The 19,150-nt window shown below is 51.3% G+C and overlaps 1 protein-coding gene across 1 annotated transcript in view; it reads right to left on the bottom strand.

Moving 5' to 3' along the window:
• Positions 1-16,724, bottom strand: part of TBX5 (T-box transcription factor 5) — a 37,350-nt gene extending 20,626 nt beyond the window's left edge. The window contains exons 1-6 of the mRNA XM_056345320.1: positions 16,549-16,724; positions 14,791-14,885; positions 12,050-12,169; positions 11,162-11,309; positions 8,809-8,961; positions 53-144 (exon numbers count right to left, since the gene is read on the bottom strand). Of these exons, the coding sequence (XP_056201295.1) occupies positions 53-144; positions 8,809-8,961; positions 11,162-11,309; positions 12,050-12,169; positions 14,791-14,885; positions 16,549-16,695 (755 nt within the window). The 5' untranslated portion in view covers positions 16,696-16,724. The remainder of the gene's footprint in view (positions 1-52; positions 145-8,808; positions 8,962-11,161; positions 11,310-12,049; positions 12,170-14,790; positions 14,886-16,548) is intronic.
• Positions 16,725-19,150: the final 2,426 nt, after the last annotated feature.

Raw genomic sequence — 19,150 nt, 5'->3', positions numbered from 1 at the left:
AAGCCCAGGCAGCTCTCATGGTCCTGAGCGCCACGCCAGAGGCACGCGTTACCTCTGCATCCTGGACATCCTGTGGAGCTCCATGTCGTCGCTGCCGCGGAAGCCTTTGGCAAAGGGGTTGTTCTCAATCTTTAACTGGGTGATCTGAAAGGGAGGAAATGCAACGAGTTCATTGCAAGTCCAAGGCATGGCCTGGGAGAGAGGGGATATTGTTTATTAAACCCAAGTCAATAGGGATGTGGGGGGAAACAGCTTTCAGGAACTCAAGTCATCCTTCAGCTCAGGCATTGACCGTTCCACATGGGCCTTCCCCTAGATCACTCCACTGGAAAAATACCTCCTGTCAACAACCTCTCGCTTCTCTCAAGCTTGTCCCATAACTAACACGTGGAACTGCACACACACAGAGATTTCTCTCTGGGGGAAATCTGCTTTCTTAGTGTTACTTTCTTTTTGCTTGGGGACAGAAAGGGCTGCACTAACCACGCAACCGGGGTGGAAGTCATACTGCTTGAACAAATCCCACTGACACCAACAAGTATTTTCTTGTCAGTATGCAGCCATGACCAAAACCTTATCTCACAGACTGGTGAGGCTCATCCTTTTCTGCGTTTCAGACCAGCTAAATGCACCCTAGGTGCTTTGCATCTGAAATCCTTCCCCAAGAAGCCCCACACCTGTAAGCACTGCATGGGCTACGACTTGGAGGGCAACTCCACCTCTGTCCATCATGTCTGGGAGGAATATTTGTTGCCCCATTAATTCTGGCAGGAATCAAGAGGGACTAGTTTGCTCGCTTAGTTGGCTACCTTCAGCATCTGAGACTTGCTGGGATGAACCCCTCTCAGTCTCTTAACTTTGGTTCTCTTATAACATCTTAGTTAAATAGCTGCTGTACCGAACACACCCGTATCCAAAGCAACTGTGCAGCTCAAAGAGATGCAATTCCCCCCTTCACATACCTCTCCTGAGGGCTTAGGTGAGCAGGTTTTCTCAAGCCAGGGGTTGTCATTTAAGCAAATATTAACCGGCAACGCCCTCAAATGCCCTGCTAATCTTGTACGAACTCACTCTGCCATGCCAAATTTGATGCAAATGCTTTGGTGTCTGCAGAGCAGGACAGAGTCTGGACCAGGTGTGACCTAGCTGTGATACCCTAACAGGCAGAAGAGGCAACACTTCCCCTTCTTTTCTTTCTCCATCACCACCTAGCAGTGCAAGCCCTCAGCCAGGAATTGGGAGAGCCACTTGCCCAGGAGGAGAGACAACCCTGTGTTTGCCATCGGAGGAACTTGATGCACTCACCACATTTTATGGAAACACTGTCCCTCCTTCCTATTGAAAGTTGGCCAACAGGAAGGAAAAAGTCCAAGATTAATGGCGGGAGAACAGAGAGAGGTTCATGTTCACCAAGTCAAGCACACACAACTGGACCCACCTCCTTGCCAAAATTCAAAGAGAAAAATCTGGCCCAGTTAGTGTCAATAGCAAACCTCGCCAGGTGTCTGCATGACCAGATGATTTTGCTATTTTCTCATCTTATAGCATATTTTTTTCCAAAGGCCATTTGTTTATTTGCCATTTTTGCCTAACGCAGCCCCAATCTCACACAAAGACCCCATCACCCCTACACTTTTCCCTATGGGCATTTCCATTAAATCAGGACCTAATTTAGTACATAAACAGGGCATTGCACTTTTTTTTGTCACACATTTCAGATTTCAAAGAGAAGGGTAAACAAACAATCTATTTGGTCCAATTTGCCATTTGAGCTGTTCTCTAGCAGTAAAACAGGGGCGCATTTTGTAATTAAAACCCCTGAATAATTAGACAACCAGCTGTGTATTTTGCAAAGAAACTGCCTATCAATTTCCACGAGAGTGGTGGTGGCACTTTTATAATGAATAATAGGCATTATTCAACTTTTTGAATGTTTCTATGCAATTTGCGTTCTGCAGCACACTAAATGTACGAGTTGTCCTCACTTGCCGAACCCAATGGCAATATTTGCTCGCATAAGTGAAGTCCTTCACTGAGCGAGGATTTACAGTATTGGCACCAGCACACAAATGTACAAAGGGCCAGATTCATCCCAACCTAACCGAAGGCATTTTAACCAAGGCGCCTGCAACTGGGAACCTCGTCTCCCGGTGTTCCTGCTGGAATCAATGGAGAGAGATGGGGACTGCCAGAGGGCACTGGGGCTCTGAGGTGGGTAGCATTGCCTTCACAGGTCCCCAACACTCTCCATTCACCAAAGAAGCAGCCGTCAACACACTAGCCCCTGATTTAAGATGAATGCCCTGTTTGATGAATCAAACCTTTAGTCACCCACAAAATGGACAAAATATCATATGGGACCTCGATCTTGCAAATATATTGCTTCATAAGTAGAGAAGTCCCCTAACCCGCATCAGGAACACACTTGCAAGCAAAGGTGTTAAGGTACGTGTTGGCAGCAGAAAGCCCCAAGCAAAGCATGGCTGACTTCAGCCTCCTTAAAATGAGAGATCTGCTAGATTGAAGGCATCTAGAAACCAGGGACTACAGAAGGTTTTATATTAGGTCTCAGCTCTTTAGTGTGCTTCAGATGGATTTCAGCAGCTTTCAGAACACTTTCCCTAGATGATAACTTGTGGCATCAGCCCTAGCACTAAGCCAGGAGAATCCAAGCCAGATCTACCGAAACCGTACACAACAAAATAGAAAACAGAGAAAAAGTTGGTGAATCCCTGCTTTAGAAAACAGCCTGTGGAAGATATTTTGTTTGGCCTGGTTTTGTCTGACTTACAAACTATTTCAGAGGTGGAAAAGCAAAGAAATGGATGGAAATAACCTTCTCTAGATCAACTATGCCATAGCAAAACTCTTGTTTAATTGACACTAACTCATTGAGGAGGGAAAGAAAAAGCTGTCAGAAAGTCAAATGACAATTACATCATGAAAAATAAAAAACTACAATGTCCTGCAAGGTCATTAAGACAGAGTGCCCAGGGCCAAATTACATAGCACAGATTCAATAAAACTGTAGGGCTTTGTGTATCTGTTACTGAAAGAAACTGATGGCAAAATTTGTTTCTGACCACTGATTTCTAAAGCTCCTGTGGACCCTTCTGAGACAAGAGCTTTCCAGGGTGAAGCCTCCCAGATTTACACTTTTCAGGGCTTGTCTGACCCATGGGTTCATCTTCACTTTAACAGGAAGCGACAGCTCCAATGACATCTCAGCACCGCTCCTCTGCATTCTTTTCTCTGGGCTAACTGACAACAAAGCACTTCTGCTGAGACATTTCCAATGGCATCCTTAGCTACAGCGTGGTAAAATTTAACTCTGCATCTAGTTAAGTTGAGGAAAGATTTTTTTTTTCCTTTTTTACTCCCATATGGACATGTATTTATATGGGTATTTGTGTCTACGGGCTCACAAATATTGGTATGGCCAGGGTCAAAACTACCACTTAGTACTACTTTTTATCAAACACTTGCCATAATAAGCTTTTTCTGAATTGCTTCTACTAACTTGACAAAATATTCATAGGGCTGAAATGTTCCATACCAGGTACATGCCCCAGGTTCCATTCTATTTACTTATTTTTCTATAAACCAAACTAGTCCCAGGGTTTTTTGAGCCCTTCAGCTGAGGGAAAACACACACCCTGACCCCCTTGGGCTCTTCTGGAAGCTCCTGAAACTGCCCAAAAGGCTGGGCATTCTGGGAGAGGGACTTCACATTCTGCGTGGGATGGGGATCTTTAGTTTCTGAGCTCTCTCCTTGTGAACATCTGCCCCACTTGGACAACTTAAAAGCCTGAGTGGGAAAAAAAATATCACCATTCAGGTCTCCCCATTTAGTGCTGAAGAGGTTGAGGTGACTACCCTTTGAGCTGAACATGCACGGACCTCCCCGTGCTTTGGGGATACATGCTGTCCCTGCCCTGCAGTAACCATAGTCCAGGACCATCACTGCCACCACTCCAGCCGTCTATACTGGGAGCGACTGGGAGGCCGGGCTTTGGGCTTGAAAGCATAGAGCCTTTTTCTTTTGCACTCTTGCATACATATCCCAGGTGGAAACCAAGTCAGCGTGGAGGAGGAAGCCAAACCAGAGCAGTGGGAAGGAAAGAAGTTGATGAAGACAAGGTGCCTGCTGAGACTACGTACATCTGGCCGGGACAAAGACAGGAGCTGGACAGGGAGCTGGGACTCGGAGCCCGAAGTAAAGGCCAGGGGAAGGAGGGGCTGCAGGCTGGAGGGAGAAGATGCTGAACCCAGAAGCCAGTGAAGGAAATGGGAAGGACTGAGAGCCAAAGGCTGGTCAGAGGTACTGGTGAGAGACAGAGGGGCTCATTGAGGAGGCTGTTGGCTGAACTGGGAGACAAGGAGGAGGATGAAAAGAGACAGACCTTGCACAGTGTTGGGTTGCGGGGGAAGGAGGGGGGTCGGGAGGCAGGAATGGGACTGGAGAGAGATAGGGTGCCTTTGCAGAGCTTTGGGAGGGGGTCTGGACTGAGTATCAAAAGGGCCCAGGGGCTCGGGACTGGCTGAGCACCCTGTCTTGGGGCTGGCAGGGAGACAGGGACAAGACTGAGAACAAAAGGGTAGAGGGAGACAGGGCTGGTTCAGACACAGGTTGTGAAGGACAGAGGACCACTGGAAGGAAGCACTCTCCTACCAAAGTCTGGGACAGGACAAAGCACTTGAGAGCAGAGATGTGAGGAGCCCCAGAGAGGGTCAGCGGGAGGAGAGGAGCTCACTGTGGTCCCTGAGCAACCAAGGGCTGCACAGAAGCCACCAGTCCTGGCAATGAAGAGGAGATACATGGTCTCACCTCACTTAACCCCAGGGAGCCCTGCCTCTCTCAGCTCTTGAAGGACCCCCCTTCGGAGAAAAGCCTGCCCTGAGTAAGGAGAGGGGCTGCCGCTTCTTGCCATGGAGGTGGAAAGACACAGGGCCACTGGCCCCAGGCGGAGCAGGGTGAGTGTGAGGGGGACAGCTCTGCCGGGCTTCTTCGGGGGACCGGACTGGGTCCAGTCTCTGCACAAAGGCACTCCATGGGATGCCAGCCAGGTGGCCTCTACTGAAGTGACAGAGGTGGCCGCCTGCAACCAAAGCCAAGAGGAACTGAGTTCTCACGGCAAAACATCCCAGCCCAAGGGCCTGCCCACCTCCAGCAGTGGCTACACCTACTCAACCTTGCGAGATGCCTCAACAGAGTGGCACAGGGCCACGTGCTCAGAGGAGCCACGCAGGCAGCTCTCCAAAATCTGGCAGGATGAAGCACCAGTCAACCTGGCCAACTTAACACCACTCTTTTAATACAGAGGTCTTTCCGGGGGTGGGATGAACCTATATATTCAGAAAGCCCACCAGCTACCTGGGAGCGCATCAAATTAGTCTTGAGCCAGGCCCTTCCCTGGTCCTCTGCTTTGCTATAGTGCACATAGCATTTCTGGATGCCTATAGCATCCCAGCTGGGGCTAATGTTTCCTCAAAAGAATTTGGGCTACCAAGAATGTTAAATAACTTAGGGGGGAAAAAAATCAGCATAAAACTGGATATCCTGAGGGGGGGAAACCAATATAAAGCCCAAGTCCAGCTAACAGGGAAAGTAGGTTGTAAAAATTAATGAGAATAATTGTTGTGAATTCTTGCTTTTGAAAGAACCCTCATGAGGGCAGAACCTTAATTATTTCTGTCTATTAGGGTTCATTTCCTGGTCCTAAGCAGAGAGCTAGTACCTAATAAATACAAGCTAGTAACTCAATGATTTAAGCTACAGCAAAATGGTACTTAACTGCAGGGGAAGTTAATATTTAAGAATCAACCTGATTGCAAGCACCCATTGTGTAAATTGCAAGGAAATGAAATGTGCATGTGACCTATTTTAACACCTCAATATTTCTGGGGTATTTTTTCAAGGTTGCAGAGAGGGAGGAGGTGGTCAAGCAAGCTGCTGACAACTGCACTGAAAACTTTACCAAGACTTTCTTCGTAGCTTAAGCCCTCTTTTTGGGAGTAGAGCTGGGGAGGGGGAGATCCCCGTGTGCTTAAATATCATTTCAGGCTGTCTAAAATATCAGGGGAAATAAGCACAAGCCCTACACTGGGATTGCAGCTGTGCTATTGAAATAAATTGATGGATCTGAAATCAGGCAGGTATTTCTATAAGCTGTGTAAGCATAGACTCAAATGCATTTGTGGGCAAGTCATACAATTAATACAAGCTAGTATAATTCACCTATAACGTAGCTCTGGAAACCTAAAGCACATGCACGTATAAATTTGTGCAGATCTACACGTGTGTGTAAAATACATGGGTGTATAAAAACTACGTGTAAAATGTGTTGGTGTATACAAGCTGTGTGTGATTGCGTGGACAAGAAAGTTTGTATGAAGGATGCGCTGCAGGTAATGGGTGGAAGTGAGACGTGGCTGTAAATGGGAAAAAATAGTGCACTGAAAAAATGACGTGGGGACGGAGAAGCAGACCCTCCTGGGGGGCCTCAATGCAGACGGGTGGTACTGCAATCATTGAGGGCCACAGGAAATAACAGCCTGCATTGCAACATGAAAACATGTTTTGCCCAGCAACATCTCAGCTGTGAAAGCTGAGAAAACTCAGGTTTCTGCCTGTGGAAAAGACCCCACTTAGCCACTCAACTCAGCTGAAGGATCTCACCCCTTGCACACAGCCAGCATCTGCAACAGCATCAGCTGCGCGCCGCCTCGGCCCCAATATTATTCTCCATCTGCAGTGGGGCAAGCTACAAATTCTATTCCCTTCCCTGGAGGGAGATGCCATTTAGGGTAGATCATTCCCTGGTTTATTTTTATGGCTCTATCTTTCTCAGTTGAGTCTTTAACTTGGGGCTACAGCCACTCTTTGGTTGTTCCCCCAGTGATTCAGTGCAGCAAGAGGAGGAATGCGTGTGCTGGGGGGGGGCGGGAGAGATGTAAGTGTATGTAAGATGTGTAGAGGGGTGTGTAAAATATGTAGTGGTGTCTGTGCGCGGGTGCATGCGTCTGCTGGGATGCGAGCGCGTGTGTGTCTGTAGGGATTCATGCATTTGTCAGTGTGTATGTTTTGACAGAGACGGATACGCAGATGTCATTTCTTATCAACCAGATGTTGCTGATTTACAATCAAATATTCTTGCTCCTCCTAATATGGCAGTTTTCCCAAACTACTGTACTGACATGCTTCTGCTTTGCTTTTGTTTTATTTGCATGATAATTTCTTTTTCTATAAAACAGTCCTATTTTTCTTCAAAGGAAAGCAGTTAAATTCAGGCCTGTTTTCTCACAGGGAAATGCCTTTAAAGCAAGCAGTGTGTCCTGTTTTATTAACTCCCAGTTCTATTAATATTATATTCTTTCTCTGAATCCATCAAGCAGAAGTTAAACTTGATTTTATAGCATCCACAGTGGAGTTATAATTTAAGGCATAATTTGGCGAGGACTCAATTTGGATTCAGTTTGCTTGTCCTGGTCGTGCCAACAGCTCCTATTTTAAAGGGCAGGGAAGTATTTTCTTTTCTCCCTAGTTACGGTGAAACACTCTTTCTTCCCCAGCCTGCCTCTGCTCTCTGCATCTCCCTTGCCAGCTGATGAACGGAGGAAATGCAATCATTTCACGCAGGTTTAGGAGCTTCCTACTTACATCTCCAGGAAAGCATCCAGGATTTATCCAGGGTGTTAAATAATCTTTCTCCATTTGAAAAACAATGATTTTGCTCTGTCAAGTGCAAAGGAGCCACCCTACCCGCCCTAAGTACAAGGAAAAGCTTGTAATAATTGCTTTCTATGCAACTGGGGGAGGAATTTTGGGGTTTTATGAAGGAAAATTGGCTTTTCATGGGGCTTGGCCCTAGAGAGTGTCTGCGGGCAGCAGTGAAGGACAGTTGGTGAAAGGCATCCCTAAGTCTGGCTGAGAACTACCCCATGCCTAAATCTTCCTCCCCAGCCCTGCACCTTCCTCCTCCTCCTTCCTCGCTGGGTGAGGAAGGCCAAAAGCTGAGCAGGGGAAGGAGAGAGGGCAGCAGGGTCCCCCTGCAGGGGCAGATGGCGGGGGTGGCAGCAGGAACCCACACATGTCTGCCCATTAGCACCCCAATAAAACCCTCATCTTTTTTTTGTTTGTTTCTTTTTTTGCGCTTTGTTTTGCTTGGGCAGGGAGGGAGCTGATTTCAGGGAGAGAGCCTCCCTTTCCTTCCAGGGCCTCCTCACTGCCAACCCCGCAGCCCCCCACCGACCTCCCCGCAGGGGGGGGGCAGCCAGGGCAGGACTCCTTCCCGAACAAAGGGCCGGAGCGCGGCCAGCCCGGGTTATCAGCGCCCCGGCTGCGGAGGGGAGCGCCAGGCTCCCCCCACCAGATTACAAGGCTTTGACCGATGCCGGGGTGGGGAGAAGATAAAGCCAACTTCCTCGCTTGGTCGTCTCCTCTCTGAGCAAACCATCCTGTTGAGCTAATTCCCCCTCAGCTCACCCTCAGCCCTGTCTTTGGATGCTTTGTGTGGCCAGGAATAACAGAGGGGATGGGATGGGTGTGTGGTGAGAGGGAAGGGGAAAAAAGGAGAAAGGGGGGAGGAGAAGGAGAAAAAGAAAAAAAGGAGAAGGGGTGGAAAAAGATGGGGCAAGGAGAAAGGAGACAGGGCAAGGAGAAAGGAGACAGGGCAAAGAAGAAGGGGGAAAGAAAAAGAAGAAGGTGGGGGTGGATGGAGGAAAAAGGGGAGCTGAGGCCCTCAGGAAGAGCCCCGGGAGCAGGGAAGGAGAGGGGACGTTGTTCGCGAGGGCAGCCCAGCCACTCACCTTGTGGTTTTGGTAGGAGGTGACAGCGATGAAGGCAGTCTCCGGGAAGACGTGGGTGCAGAAGGCAGTATTCTTGGAGCCGAACCCGTTGTTCTCGTCTGCTTTCACGATGTGGAGCCGGGGCTGGTATTTGTGCATGGAGTTGAGGATGATCTGGGCAAGGGGAGAAGGAGAGGACACCCCGTGGGAATGGAGGGGGCACAGCCCGGTACAACCACCCACTACCCAGGGAGGGGGAAGAAGAGAAGCAGGGCCCACATGTCCTTGCATCCCTTTCCCCAAAATCTCCTTCTTCAGGGCTCCCCCAGAGGGCTGATGTAGGTGCTGGGGTGGGGGGACATACCTTTCAAGGACACCCCACACACTCACACACATCCTGACTAAGGAGCCCATCAGGGCCAGGTGATGCTGCTCCTTACCTGCTGCCCCTCTGCCAGCACTGGGCTGTGCTGCTGTCCCCCCAACACCCTCTGAGGGGTGGGGGGCAGGTGGGGAGCCGGAGCTGCCCCCCCAACATGTGTTAGCATCCTGAACCTGCTGCTGCTGGGGGGGGGGGGGAGCCTGCCACCTTTCCAGGCCCTTCACAGCCCCCCAGACCTCCCAGCCCACCACCACGACGACCTGGGCACCACAAGCCCCCCCGGCCCCCCACCGGGATGGCAAAAAGGCAGGGAGGGGGAAGGGAAGCGGAGGGCTGGAGGGATTTATCGTGTCCCCCTGCCAGCCACCCACAGAGGATGGGAGAGGAGGGTGGCAAAGGGCGGGGGACACGACAGGGACAGCGCTGTGTTCAAGATAAAACGCGGTCCCTGCTCGGAACCGGGTTAATCTCGGGGGAAGGGGGCGGCGGGTGGGGGGGGGGGGGGCGGCGGGGGGCCGCTAGGTCACGATAATGACTGCCGGACCCTGGCGACAGCGAGACGCAGCGCGCCCCGCCGCCGCCTCCCCCGTCCTGGGGGTTTAAGCAAATTGCTTTGACATCCAGGAAAGTCGTAGACATCAACGGTGAACGATCTAATGGTTTTTAATTTCATTACAGCGACTCTAATTGAGAGACTCCTGGTGCAGCTCCTCCTCTGAAGTCCCTTATTGTCCTCTCTGCGCCTTCGGTTTCTTTAGAGGGACTTTTCCCCAGAGCCGCCTGCTCGCAGCAGGGAGTGCCTGGCCCCGGCCCCCCCCCCAGGCCGGATCCCCAAAACCATCCCGGGGGTGGGCAAGGTCCCCCCAGCTGAGCTGCTGCGGAGTCCCTGCCCTCCCCTCCCTCTTCCTGGGGGGGGAGCGGGAAAGGTCCTGATCCCTGGAAAGCAGCTCTTGCAAAGGGCTTTGCCCCCAGCTCAAAGCAAAAATGAAATAATCAAAAGAAAAAAAAAATCGACACCCCCCCAACTGGAGGTGGAAAGGAGTGCTGTAAAAAGATGTTCAGCACTTCGGTGGGCAGGGGACTCCGTCTGGCTGCTTTGCCCAGCAGCATCCCCCCATCGCTTCTCAGCGACCACGTGAGCGAGGATTTAATAGCACAAGATTTATCATTAAAAAGCGAAGAAATAAAAAACTTGGGGGAAAAAAATGAAGCCGAAGTGTTGAAAAGAGACTGGAGAAAAATACGCTTTTGGAAGGGATGGCAGGATCTGGATTCGCATACCCGCTTAAGTAATTATATATTTTTTTTATAGATATATATATTATTCATATTGCACATATATATTTGCTCAGAGGAACACGCATCTTTGGAGACCTCCGAAGGAGGGCTGTTTCTGGCTGCAGAATTCACACAAGCTTTCACAGCCCCACGAGTCTAGCAAAGACCTTTACATGTCCAAAAAGCTCTAGCGGGATTTCAATTTTTTATTATTATTGTCTTTAATTATTGTTGCAATTTTTTTGGATCGAGGGATTCGCGTGGTTTTATGTCCTATTTCCTCGAATAATTATGCCTGATTGATTTTACCTGTTAGGCAAATCCATGGAGGCAGTGAGCAGATTTGAACGCTCCAGGACTCCCCATGAGATTAAATCCAGGTAGCTAAATACTCAATTAAGCCGGGCGAGTTTCACCCACTCGTGGACTCCAGCCCCCACGGTCCGTAATCAATTCCCACACAGTGCTGCGGAACAGTTCATTTTTAAGTTTTATGCTTGCATCTGGGGGGGGACCTTCACCGGGGTTCCTCCCCCCTCCCAGGGAAGAAAATAACAGCCCAGTAACGCAATGGATTTGGGGGTGGGTGACATCGCGTGACCTCGGTGGCACTGGCAGTGGCGGGGGAGACCACGTGTGGGTGCCGTGAGCACGCGTGGGGCCCCCGGTAGCCCCCCATAGGCACGGTGCCCTCCTCCCACCCCCGGTACTTACATGTCCGAAGGGGTCGAGGTGGTTGTTGGTGAGTTTGAGCTTCTGGAAAGAAACCAGCTGCCTCATCCAGTGGGCGCCGGTGGCCGGGGAGTCGGGGTGCACGTACAGCCGCCCGGGCATGGCCGGCTCTGCCTTCCCCGTCACCGACCTGCGTGGGGACACAGGCACTGAGCTGCAGCCGGAGGGGGGGTGCCTCCCGTGGGCTCCTGCTCCCCATCCATCCCCTCCGGCGGGGTCCCTCCCGTGGGCTCCCTATCCATCCCCTCCGGCGGGGTCCCTCCCGTGCGCTCCTGCTCCCCCCTGTGGGTTCCCTCCCACGCAGGTGTCCCCGTACGCGGAGGCAGAGCGGTGCCGGACAGTCATGCCGTGCTTGGGGAGAAAAGGCATTTACAAACACTGCTCGGGGAATTAATTGAGCTCTTTGGCACCTTTCCCGTCGGAGATGGCTCTCGCCGTTTCCCCGTTTAACCCATCCTTCTCCCTTCCCGAATTCCTGGCACACAAAGCCAGGAGCAAAGGACGGACCGTGTACCTATCCCTTAAAGATTTTCCTACCCAGAGATATTCATTTCCTTAATATAATTAAACTATCGGCTCCACAACCGCCAACAATCTCATCGTCAAACAGGATTACAGCTATCGTTAGCTAATTGCGACGGACTTTTCTCTTTTTTTTAAAAAAAAAACATTTCTCTCCCAAGGGGTGTGGGAGCATCCCGAATGGCTCAGGTGAAGCCCCTGCAGCTCAACATCCCTCCTTTGCAGGGGAAAAAGAAGAATGAGCTGCTGATTCAAGGGCATCCCCCAACCTGCGCTGCCTAGGTTTGGCCAGCCCAGAAAGCCCGACACAGAGGTCTCCTCCCTCCCCTTTCCCCCACGCATGCATACCATTTATTATCTGCAAATTTGTATCTGTGGTCATCCGCTGGTACAATATCCATCAACAGTATGTACTTAGTTTTTGGATTAAGCCCAGTGACCTTCACTTTGTAACTGGGAAACATACGCCTATTAAAAAAAAAAAAAATTAAGTAAGTATAAAAGCGGAGAAGGGAAATTTTTCCGAGGTGGTTTCGTGTGTGTGTTTGCAAGGAGGAAGCAGGGGGGCTCGTTTAGCAAAAGAACAAGGCCACACTCCCAGCCGGTCCTGCCCGAGAGGCTGGGGCAGAGGAGGGGTGCTCCCTCCCCCCCGGCTGCGGGCGATGCTCGGGTACCGCTCCAGGTCCCCACTCCGGAGAAACAGGCGATTTATCCAGGCAGAATTGTAATTAAGAGACTGGGGGCTGGTTTATTCACCAACTCATATGCCTGCTCGCCTATTCGTATTTTTATTAATTACTTGCTTCGCCAAAACTTCGACTCTCCCTTCCTTGAACAAATCTGATCGTCAGAACTTTTGGAAGCAAGTTACTTCCCCTCTATACATAAACCGCTGGAAGAGGAGGGGAGATTTCCGGAAAGAAAAAAAAAAGTGTATATATATTTCTATAAATATATATATTTAAAAATATGTATATTTCAACCACCCGTGTGTGTGTCAACTGGTCTATGTGCAGATGCGAGAAAAAAAAAAAAAAAAAAAAAAAAACCAAACCCTACACGCACTCAGGTGTAGCACCAAATCTGCCCGTACACAGACATCAGCAAACACACCTGACAAATACTTGGAAGCCCTCGGGTACACACTGAAGACAGGGGCTTTTCGAAATATTTTCCATTACTGCAAGGCAGGGACTTAAAACACTGGTGTTATTTTAGTTTGAGCTTTCCAAATATTTAAAAATAAAGCAGTTGAAAACGTATCCCTGGACTTAAAACACACATAAACAAAACCCCCACACCTCTAAAAATACTGCACTCTTCTCCCAGGCTGGGGCTTATATCTCTGCGATAGAGCATCGGGGCTGGGGTTTAATTCCGTTGTAAAAAAAGCTGGGGCGGGGGGGGTGGTGTGCTATTAACGGGGATTTAGCTTTAACGCTTTACGGGTGAAGAAACTACTAAATTCCACCTGAAGAATGATCTGTAACCCCGTCGAAAACACCTGACCAGCAAGAACACAGATTTCCAACAATAAATATGGGGAAATATATAAATGAGGAAACTTATCCCGTATCTCCCCTCAAGCCCCCGCACTGTAAATGTCTATTTTATTACTCTCCAGATGAGATTTCTGTCTGCTGCCATATTTGTTTGAAATTTCTGCAAGGTGGTTTATGTCTCCCCTCCCTGCGCTGCTTTTTTTTTTTTTTTCCTGTGAATTCGGCTTTTTCGAGAAGTCCCTCTGCTCCCCCAGCCCCTGGCCCGGCACAGGGGGGCGGCAGGACCTCGGCCCCCGGCAGTTTCCCCCCTCCCCTTGGACACAAGACCCTTCTTTAAAACCGATTTTTCCAGTAGCAGCGAGGTTCAAAAGGAAGACGAGCCGTAAGACTGATCTATTCGCTAAAATTTTATACAACCAGCTCTATTATATTTTTTTCTCCTCCCTCTTCAGGCAAATTTTGGAAGACCACAACAAATGCCAGATGACAGAGCAAAATGAAAGTTTGACTCTGTGTTGTTTATTGTGCCCTTGCAATCTAAAGCTACTACTATTTTCCACCCCACTTCCTCCGAGTATTATAATTTAAAATCACAACGAAAAGAGCCTCTCTCGGGCTGCCCCCAGTTTGCCGTGGGACTGGAGAGACTACTTCCCTGGGTCTCGCTGGCTTAGGCACTCTTCAATTTAACAGTCCTCCAGCACATTGATATTAAGAATAATATTAAATCGCCTCAAACGCACTCAAATACACACGCGTACACATACAAGTATCTATGAATCAGGTTTACTAAGCCGGTGATGGAATCGATTACGCGAATCCCAATAAAGTTGGATTTGCAAGGCTGTATATTTTTCTACACGCCCCACGCAGACAAACATACACATATAGAAACGCGTATCTGGACGCAGTTATATCCGCATGCTATTTATTTGCGGACACATCTATCTATGCATCTAAACAGCTTTGCTATCAGTATATAAACAGTAGCTTAAGACCACATATATTTTTCAATGGGGTGGTGTGGGTGTTCGGGATACGTTCGCCTCAGCGTGTGCAAAGTAAGTAAGAAACTTCTGTAAACAGCGTAAGGCGTTGCAAAATCGCAGAAAGGGCCGAGCAGCTCCTTTAATTAATAATAATAACGAAATCGCCGAGAGAGCTGCTCTAAACAAGGTTAGCTTTTGGCCAAGTAGTTGGCAACTCGCGTTCGCCTGGAAAGCTTCCAAAGGCCTGAATTTGGGATTAACGATCCAACTGTTCTGGTTAAAAAAGAAGCCAGAAGAAACAATTTCTTCTGAATATAACCTCGCAGGGAGGGCTCTCCGCCCGCCCCGGGGGGGCATGGCCGGGCAGGGCTCTGCGGGCGCTCGGGGGCCGTAGCACACACACACACGCGTGGGGGGGGGGGGGCGGGGGGGGGGTCTCGTACACGAGCGACGTGACCCTACCAATGCCAGGGAGAGCGGGGCTACGGCCACACGCCACCCCCCACAGGCAATCCCCCTCCCCGGACCCACGCACGACAGAAGGCAGATTCAACCACGCAGACACGAAGGGGAACGCGCACACCCCCCCACCCCCTACCTCCCGGCCTTTGTTATGATCATCTCCGTCCCCACTTCGTGAAATTTCAGCCACAGCTCCCGTTCGTGCAAAAACACTTTGATCCCCTCCATGCCCTGCGTGGGAGGAAGGCACAGACCGTCAGGCCGGGCGGTGCGGGGAGACCCCCGGCAGGGGAGGGGGCGACCGGGCCCCCACGGCCCCGGCGGGAAGCTCGGAGGGAAAAGGCCGGGCGATGGGGATCGGAGCGCGGGGCATTCCCGAGAAAACCCGGCCCGCTTGCGCCTTTGCGAAACCGGGGAGAACAGGGCTTCAGGCCGGAGCGCGGTGATGCTGGTCCAGGGGGGCGTGGGGCAGGATCCTGCGGGCCTCGGTGCTGCCGGGGAGGGGGGAAGGGGGCAGGGAGCCCCCGGAGCCGGCCCCCAGCCCAGCCCGCCGTGGGGACAACACCCCGGTGCTTCGGCCCGGCTGCCAGCCCGAGATTTACACCCCTCCGACGGGTGATTTACACCCGCCAGCTCCACTTCTGCGGGCTGGAGCACCCTGGGGGGCCACCTCTTCTCCCCTCTCCCGTTAATTTTAAACACCTCCCCCCCCCCCAGCCCACCTCCCCCCAGGGCTGCTGGCGTGGGAGCCCTGCGAGCCCCACGGCTAGCACCGCAGGGCCAATACATCCCTCTACCGTGGGGTGGGAGGCACAGCCCACCCCCTCCCCTAAGCCAAGCACGTATTGCCCCCACTGAACACGGCGCCCAAGCGCCCCACCAAACCCCGTCAGGGGTCGGTTTCCAAACGCGCCCGGTGGCCCCGGTAGCCGCGGCCGCTCCGGCCCCACCGCCACCTCCCGTGGGCGGCATCCACTGCGGCGGAGGTCTGCCGTGGGGCTTTACCTGCCAGGGGACCGGCGGGGGCTCTCCAGAGGGGCTCGGCAGCCGCTGAAGGCGAGGAGACCTCGGTGGAAAAGCCCCTCTCCCAGCGTTGCCCCCCCCCCCGCCCCGGCCCGGGGCTGCCCGTGGGACGGCTCCCAGCGCCGCTCGGCCGAGGAGGGCGAAGCGGGGAGGGGGCTGGCCGCTGCGCCTCGGCCGGCTCTGCCGGGCAGCGCAGGGGGCGCCGGGGCCCGCCTGGGAGCCCACGCGTGTCCTAGCAACACGTGGCACCCGGGGGGCGAGGGCTGATGGAGGGTACGAGGGGCACCCCAGGGTATGCCTGGCCCCAGGGTCGTTATGGGGGGCCCACGCGTGACACCCCCTGCCCTTAGGGCCCATTGGGTGGATGCGGGCAGAGCTGTGTGTGCGTTGAGTGCAGCTGTATCTGGAGGTGTGTGCCTACGCCTGGGTGTACGAGGGGTGCATATATATATGTTTATCTCCTACACAAATATGCACGGGCATAGCAAATGCACACAGGCAGCTGTCCGTGCGTGTGCACCTATACACTCAGGCGTGGACACCAGTGGGTGTGCGCCTGCTGCTGCATCAGCGGGTTTCTCGCTCTGGTATTGCGGGTGCTTTTCCGTGGGTGCCCCTCCACACACCCCAACATCCACGCGTGCCCTTCCACGCCGGTTTGGTGCTTGACCGCCCCCCAAATCGCACTAAAGCAGGATGAGGCCCACGATCAGGTGAGATTTCCCACTCCCGTGGGGCCTAAAACGACCCTTTGCCGCCCAGAGCTGCAGCAGCCACCCAGCTGAGCTGGTATTTGGGGGAAAAAACGCAGAGAAAAGGGAGGAAAAAAAATATCGGGGGGGGGGGGGGTGAGAAGATTGTGGGGCCTTACCTGCTGGGTGAAGGCTGCTTGGGGCGAGGTGGGGGACTTGCTGGTGGCCCCCAGCTGAGTGTCCTGCTTGGCTTCAGCCTGGAGCTCCTTGGCCTCCGAGTCAGCCGGCGTGGTCGGGAGCCCAAAGCCTTCCTCGCTATCCGCCATGTTACGAGCTTCCTTCGCTGAATCCCCCACTGCAGGCACACATCGAGGAGAGAGCAGAGATAAGAAACGCATAAGTTAATGCTGACGTTTAATAAAATATATATATATATATATATACACACATACAGAGGAGATGGAGAGCGAGCCAAAGCGCTAGGCAGGGCTACCCGGCAAACCCGCTCTGCCCACAACTCACTTCCAGCTGCCCGGGGAGGGAACAAGGCCCTTTAACTTTGGGAGAGGGAGAAATAAAGACTTTTATTTATTATCGCAGCCCGCAAGGGATGATAGGATTTGGGGAGGGGGGGGAGGAGGGAGGGGAAGGGGGAGGCGGTATTATTAAATGCATCTTTTGGAAAAGGTAAACAGCGTATTTTAGCTCTGTCTGGCAGGACACAGGGAGCAAGGAATCGGGGGGCCGTGGACTGGCCAACTCATCACATAAGTGACTCCAGAGGTTGGAGGGCAGAGCTGGGGGGGGTAGTGTCCCCCAAGCCTTGAACACCTCCAATTCCCCTGGGCTCACTGCGGCCGAGGGGGCTGAAAGCCCCCACTTTCCTCCCAGGGAAGTGGGAGCTTTCACCCCACTCCAGTTTCAACCAGGCAAATGCCATCGACATGCGAAGCCCCTTGTTTAACCCCATTTTCAAAGAAAATTCAACTTTTGGCACTCCTACGGATAAAAAAAAAAGGGGGGGGGGGAGCCTCTTCTTCCCTCACCCCGTACAGTTGCAAGCAAAGCAAAGGATGGAGGAGATAATATAAAATATAAAAGTACAAATAAATCAATCATCGAGACACTGTGCAAGGTAACGCGCACTCGGGCTGGTGAACACGGGGCGGAATTGGGGCTGAACTAAACCATAACATTTAGAGTAAAACTGCACCAGCAGAGAAAACGAGCTTAAAAAATACACGGTTCACATCTGATGCGAGTATAACCACAGTGATTTTTAAAAGCAGTATTTTGACGTAGCTTTAAAGGCTCTATCAGGAATGGTAAAAGTTTCAAAGCAGCACCAAAAGAAAAAAAAAAAGATAAAAGCAATTGAATTATCTGTTAGGTTTTTTGTTCTTAAGGAGTTTAGAGTTTTAGTAGCTTTAAAAAAATAACTCTTGCATGTTTCAAAGAAGAGGATTCATTTTTGAAAGGCCAGCCATATGGAGACAATATTGGTTTTAAGTACATGAGAATGTTTTGAAATGAGTTCTTCTCCCTGCAACAATATTTAAAAGCCGTTTATAAAAAAAAAAAAAAAAAAAAAAAAAAAGGAAAAAAGGCAATTCTCCTTTAAATGCAGAGGAAAATTGGGAATGGAAAGGAGGGGGGAGAAACGATCTTCCCTGCTAGTGGTGGGTAATATATACATAAAGTATATATAATTTAAAAGGACAAAAAGCAAAGGGACTCCAGGTCCACACCTCTGGAGCTAAAGATCATGTACAGCAGCGGCCCGTGCCCCCTCCCTCCCTCCCCCAGCGCTGTTTTCCCACCGCACACCAGCTGGGCGCCTGGCAGTCACTGGCTGAAGGGCGAAGCAAAACCGCTGCGAGCGCGGAAAGTGCGCGGAGAGACGCGGGGCCGAGGGACACCGCGGGGGCCGCTGCCCCGGGCCTGGCCCGCAGGGGCAGAGCCGCAGCTCCAGGGACCATTTAAGGCTTTTCTCTTCCCCTCCTCTTCTTTCTTTTTTTTTTCTTTTTTTTTTTTCCCTGGACTGTTGTGTTGGTTGGGTTTGTTGTGGTTGGTTTTTTTTTTTTTTTTCTCCTTACTGCAGCTTGGGAAGTGCCGGTTATCTATTTTTTAATCGATTTCCCTCCAGCTTGGAGCTATTATTGCCCCTGAGCTGGCAAACTTTCGGGGGAGGAAGGCAAAAAAAAAAAAAAAAAAGGCATGTTTATTAAAACAAAGAGGGACCCAGCCATGGCAGCGCCGGGCAGCTCGGCTCCAGCCAGCCTCCCCGATGCTCTCCGCGTCCAGGCATAATTAAGCAGATATAAAAATAATAATTTAAAAAAACAAGGAGGGGGGGAGGGACGGCAAAGAATAGCCCAACAATTAAGAGCAATTGGCGATCGGTGGCTTCTAATTTTTTTTTCCCCTTTAAAGAGCTTCTGAGAAGAAATGGAGCTTGACAGAACCAGGCCGCGATGGCTGTATAAAAAATGCATCTTGCCTTGCTAAAGTAGCACCAAGTGGGTTTGCAGGAAGGAAAAAAAAAAAAGGGAGGGGGGAGAAAAAAGAATATCCACCTTCTGCTTTTGTTCCAGCTTCGCCCCGGCCCCCCCAGCCCCACACACCGTCGCGGGAGCCCTGGGGAGAGCAGCCCCCTGCCTTCCCCTGCACCCCACATCTCCCGAGGCCTCGCAGCTCCTCGGCACAGACAATTTGTGGCTAACAAAGCCCCCAGCCAGCCACTTTCGCTCTCCCTCGGTCACACACAAGCACACACAGATT

This window comes from Falco biarmicus, chromosome 1 (assembly GCF_023638135.1).
Source record: "Falco biarmicus isolate bFalBia1 chromosome 1, bFalBia1.pri, whole genome shotgun sequence".
Taxonomy (NCBI): Eukaryota; Metazoa; Chordata; class Aves; order Falconiformes; family Falconidae; genus Falco; species Falco biarmicus.
The sequence above is the reverse complement of the archived record's forward strand: the minus strand, read 5'-3'. Positions and strand labels throughout refer to the sequence as shown.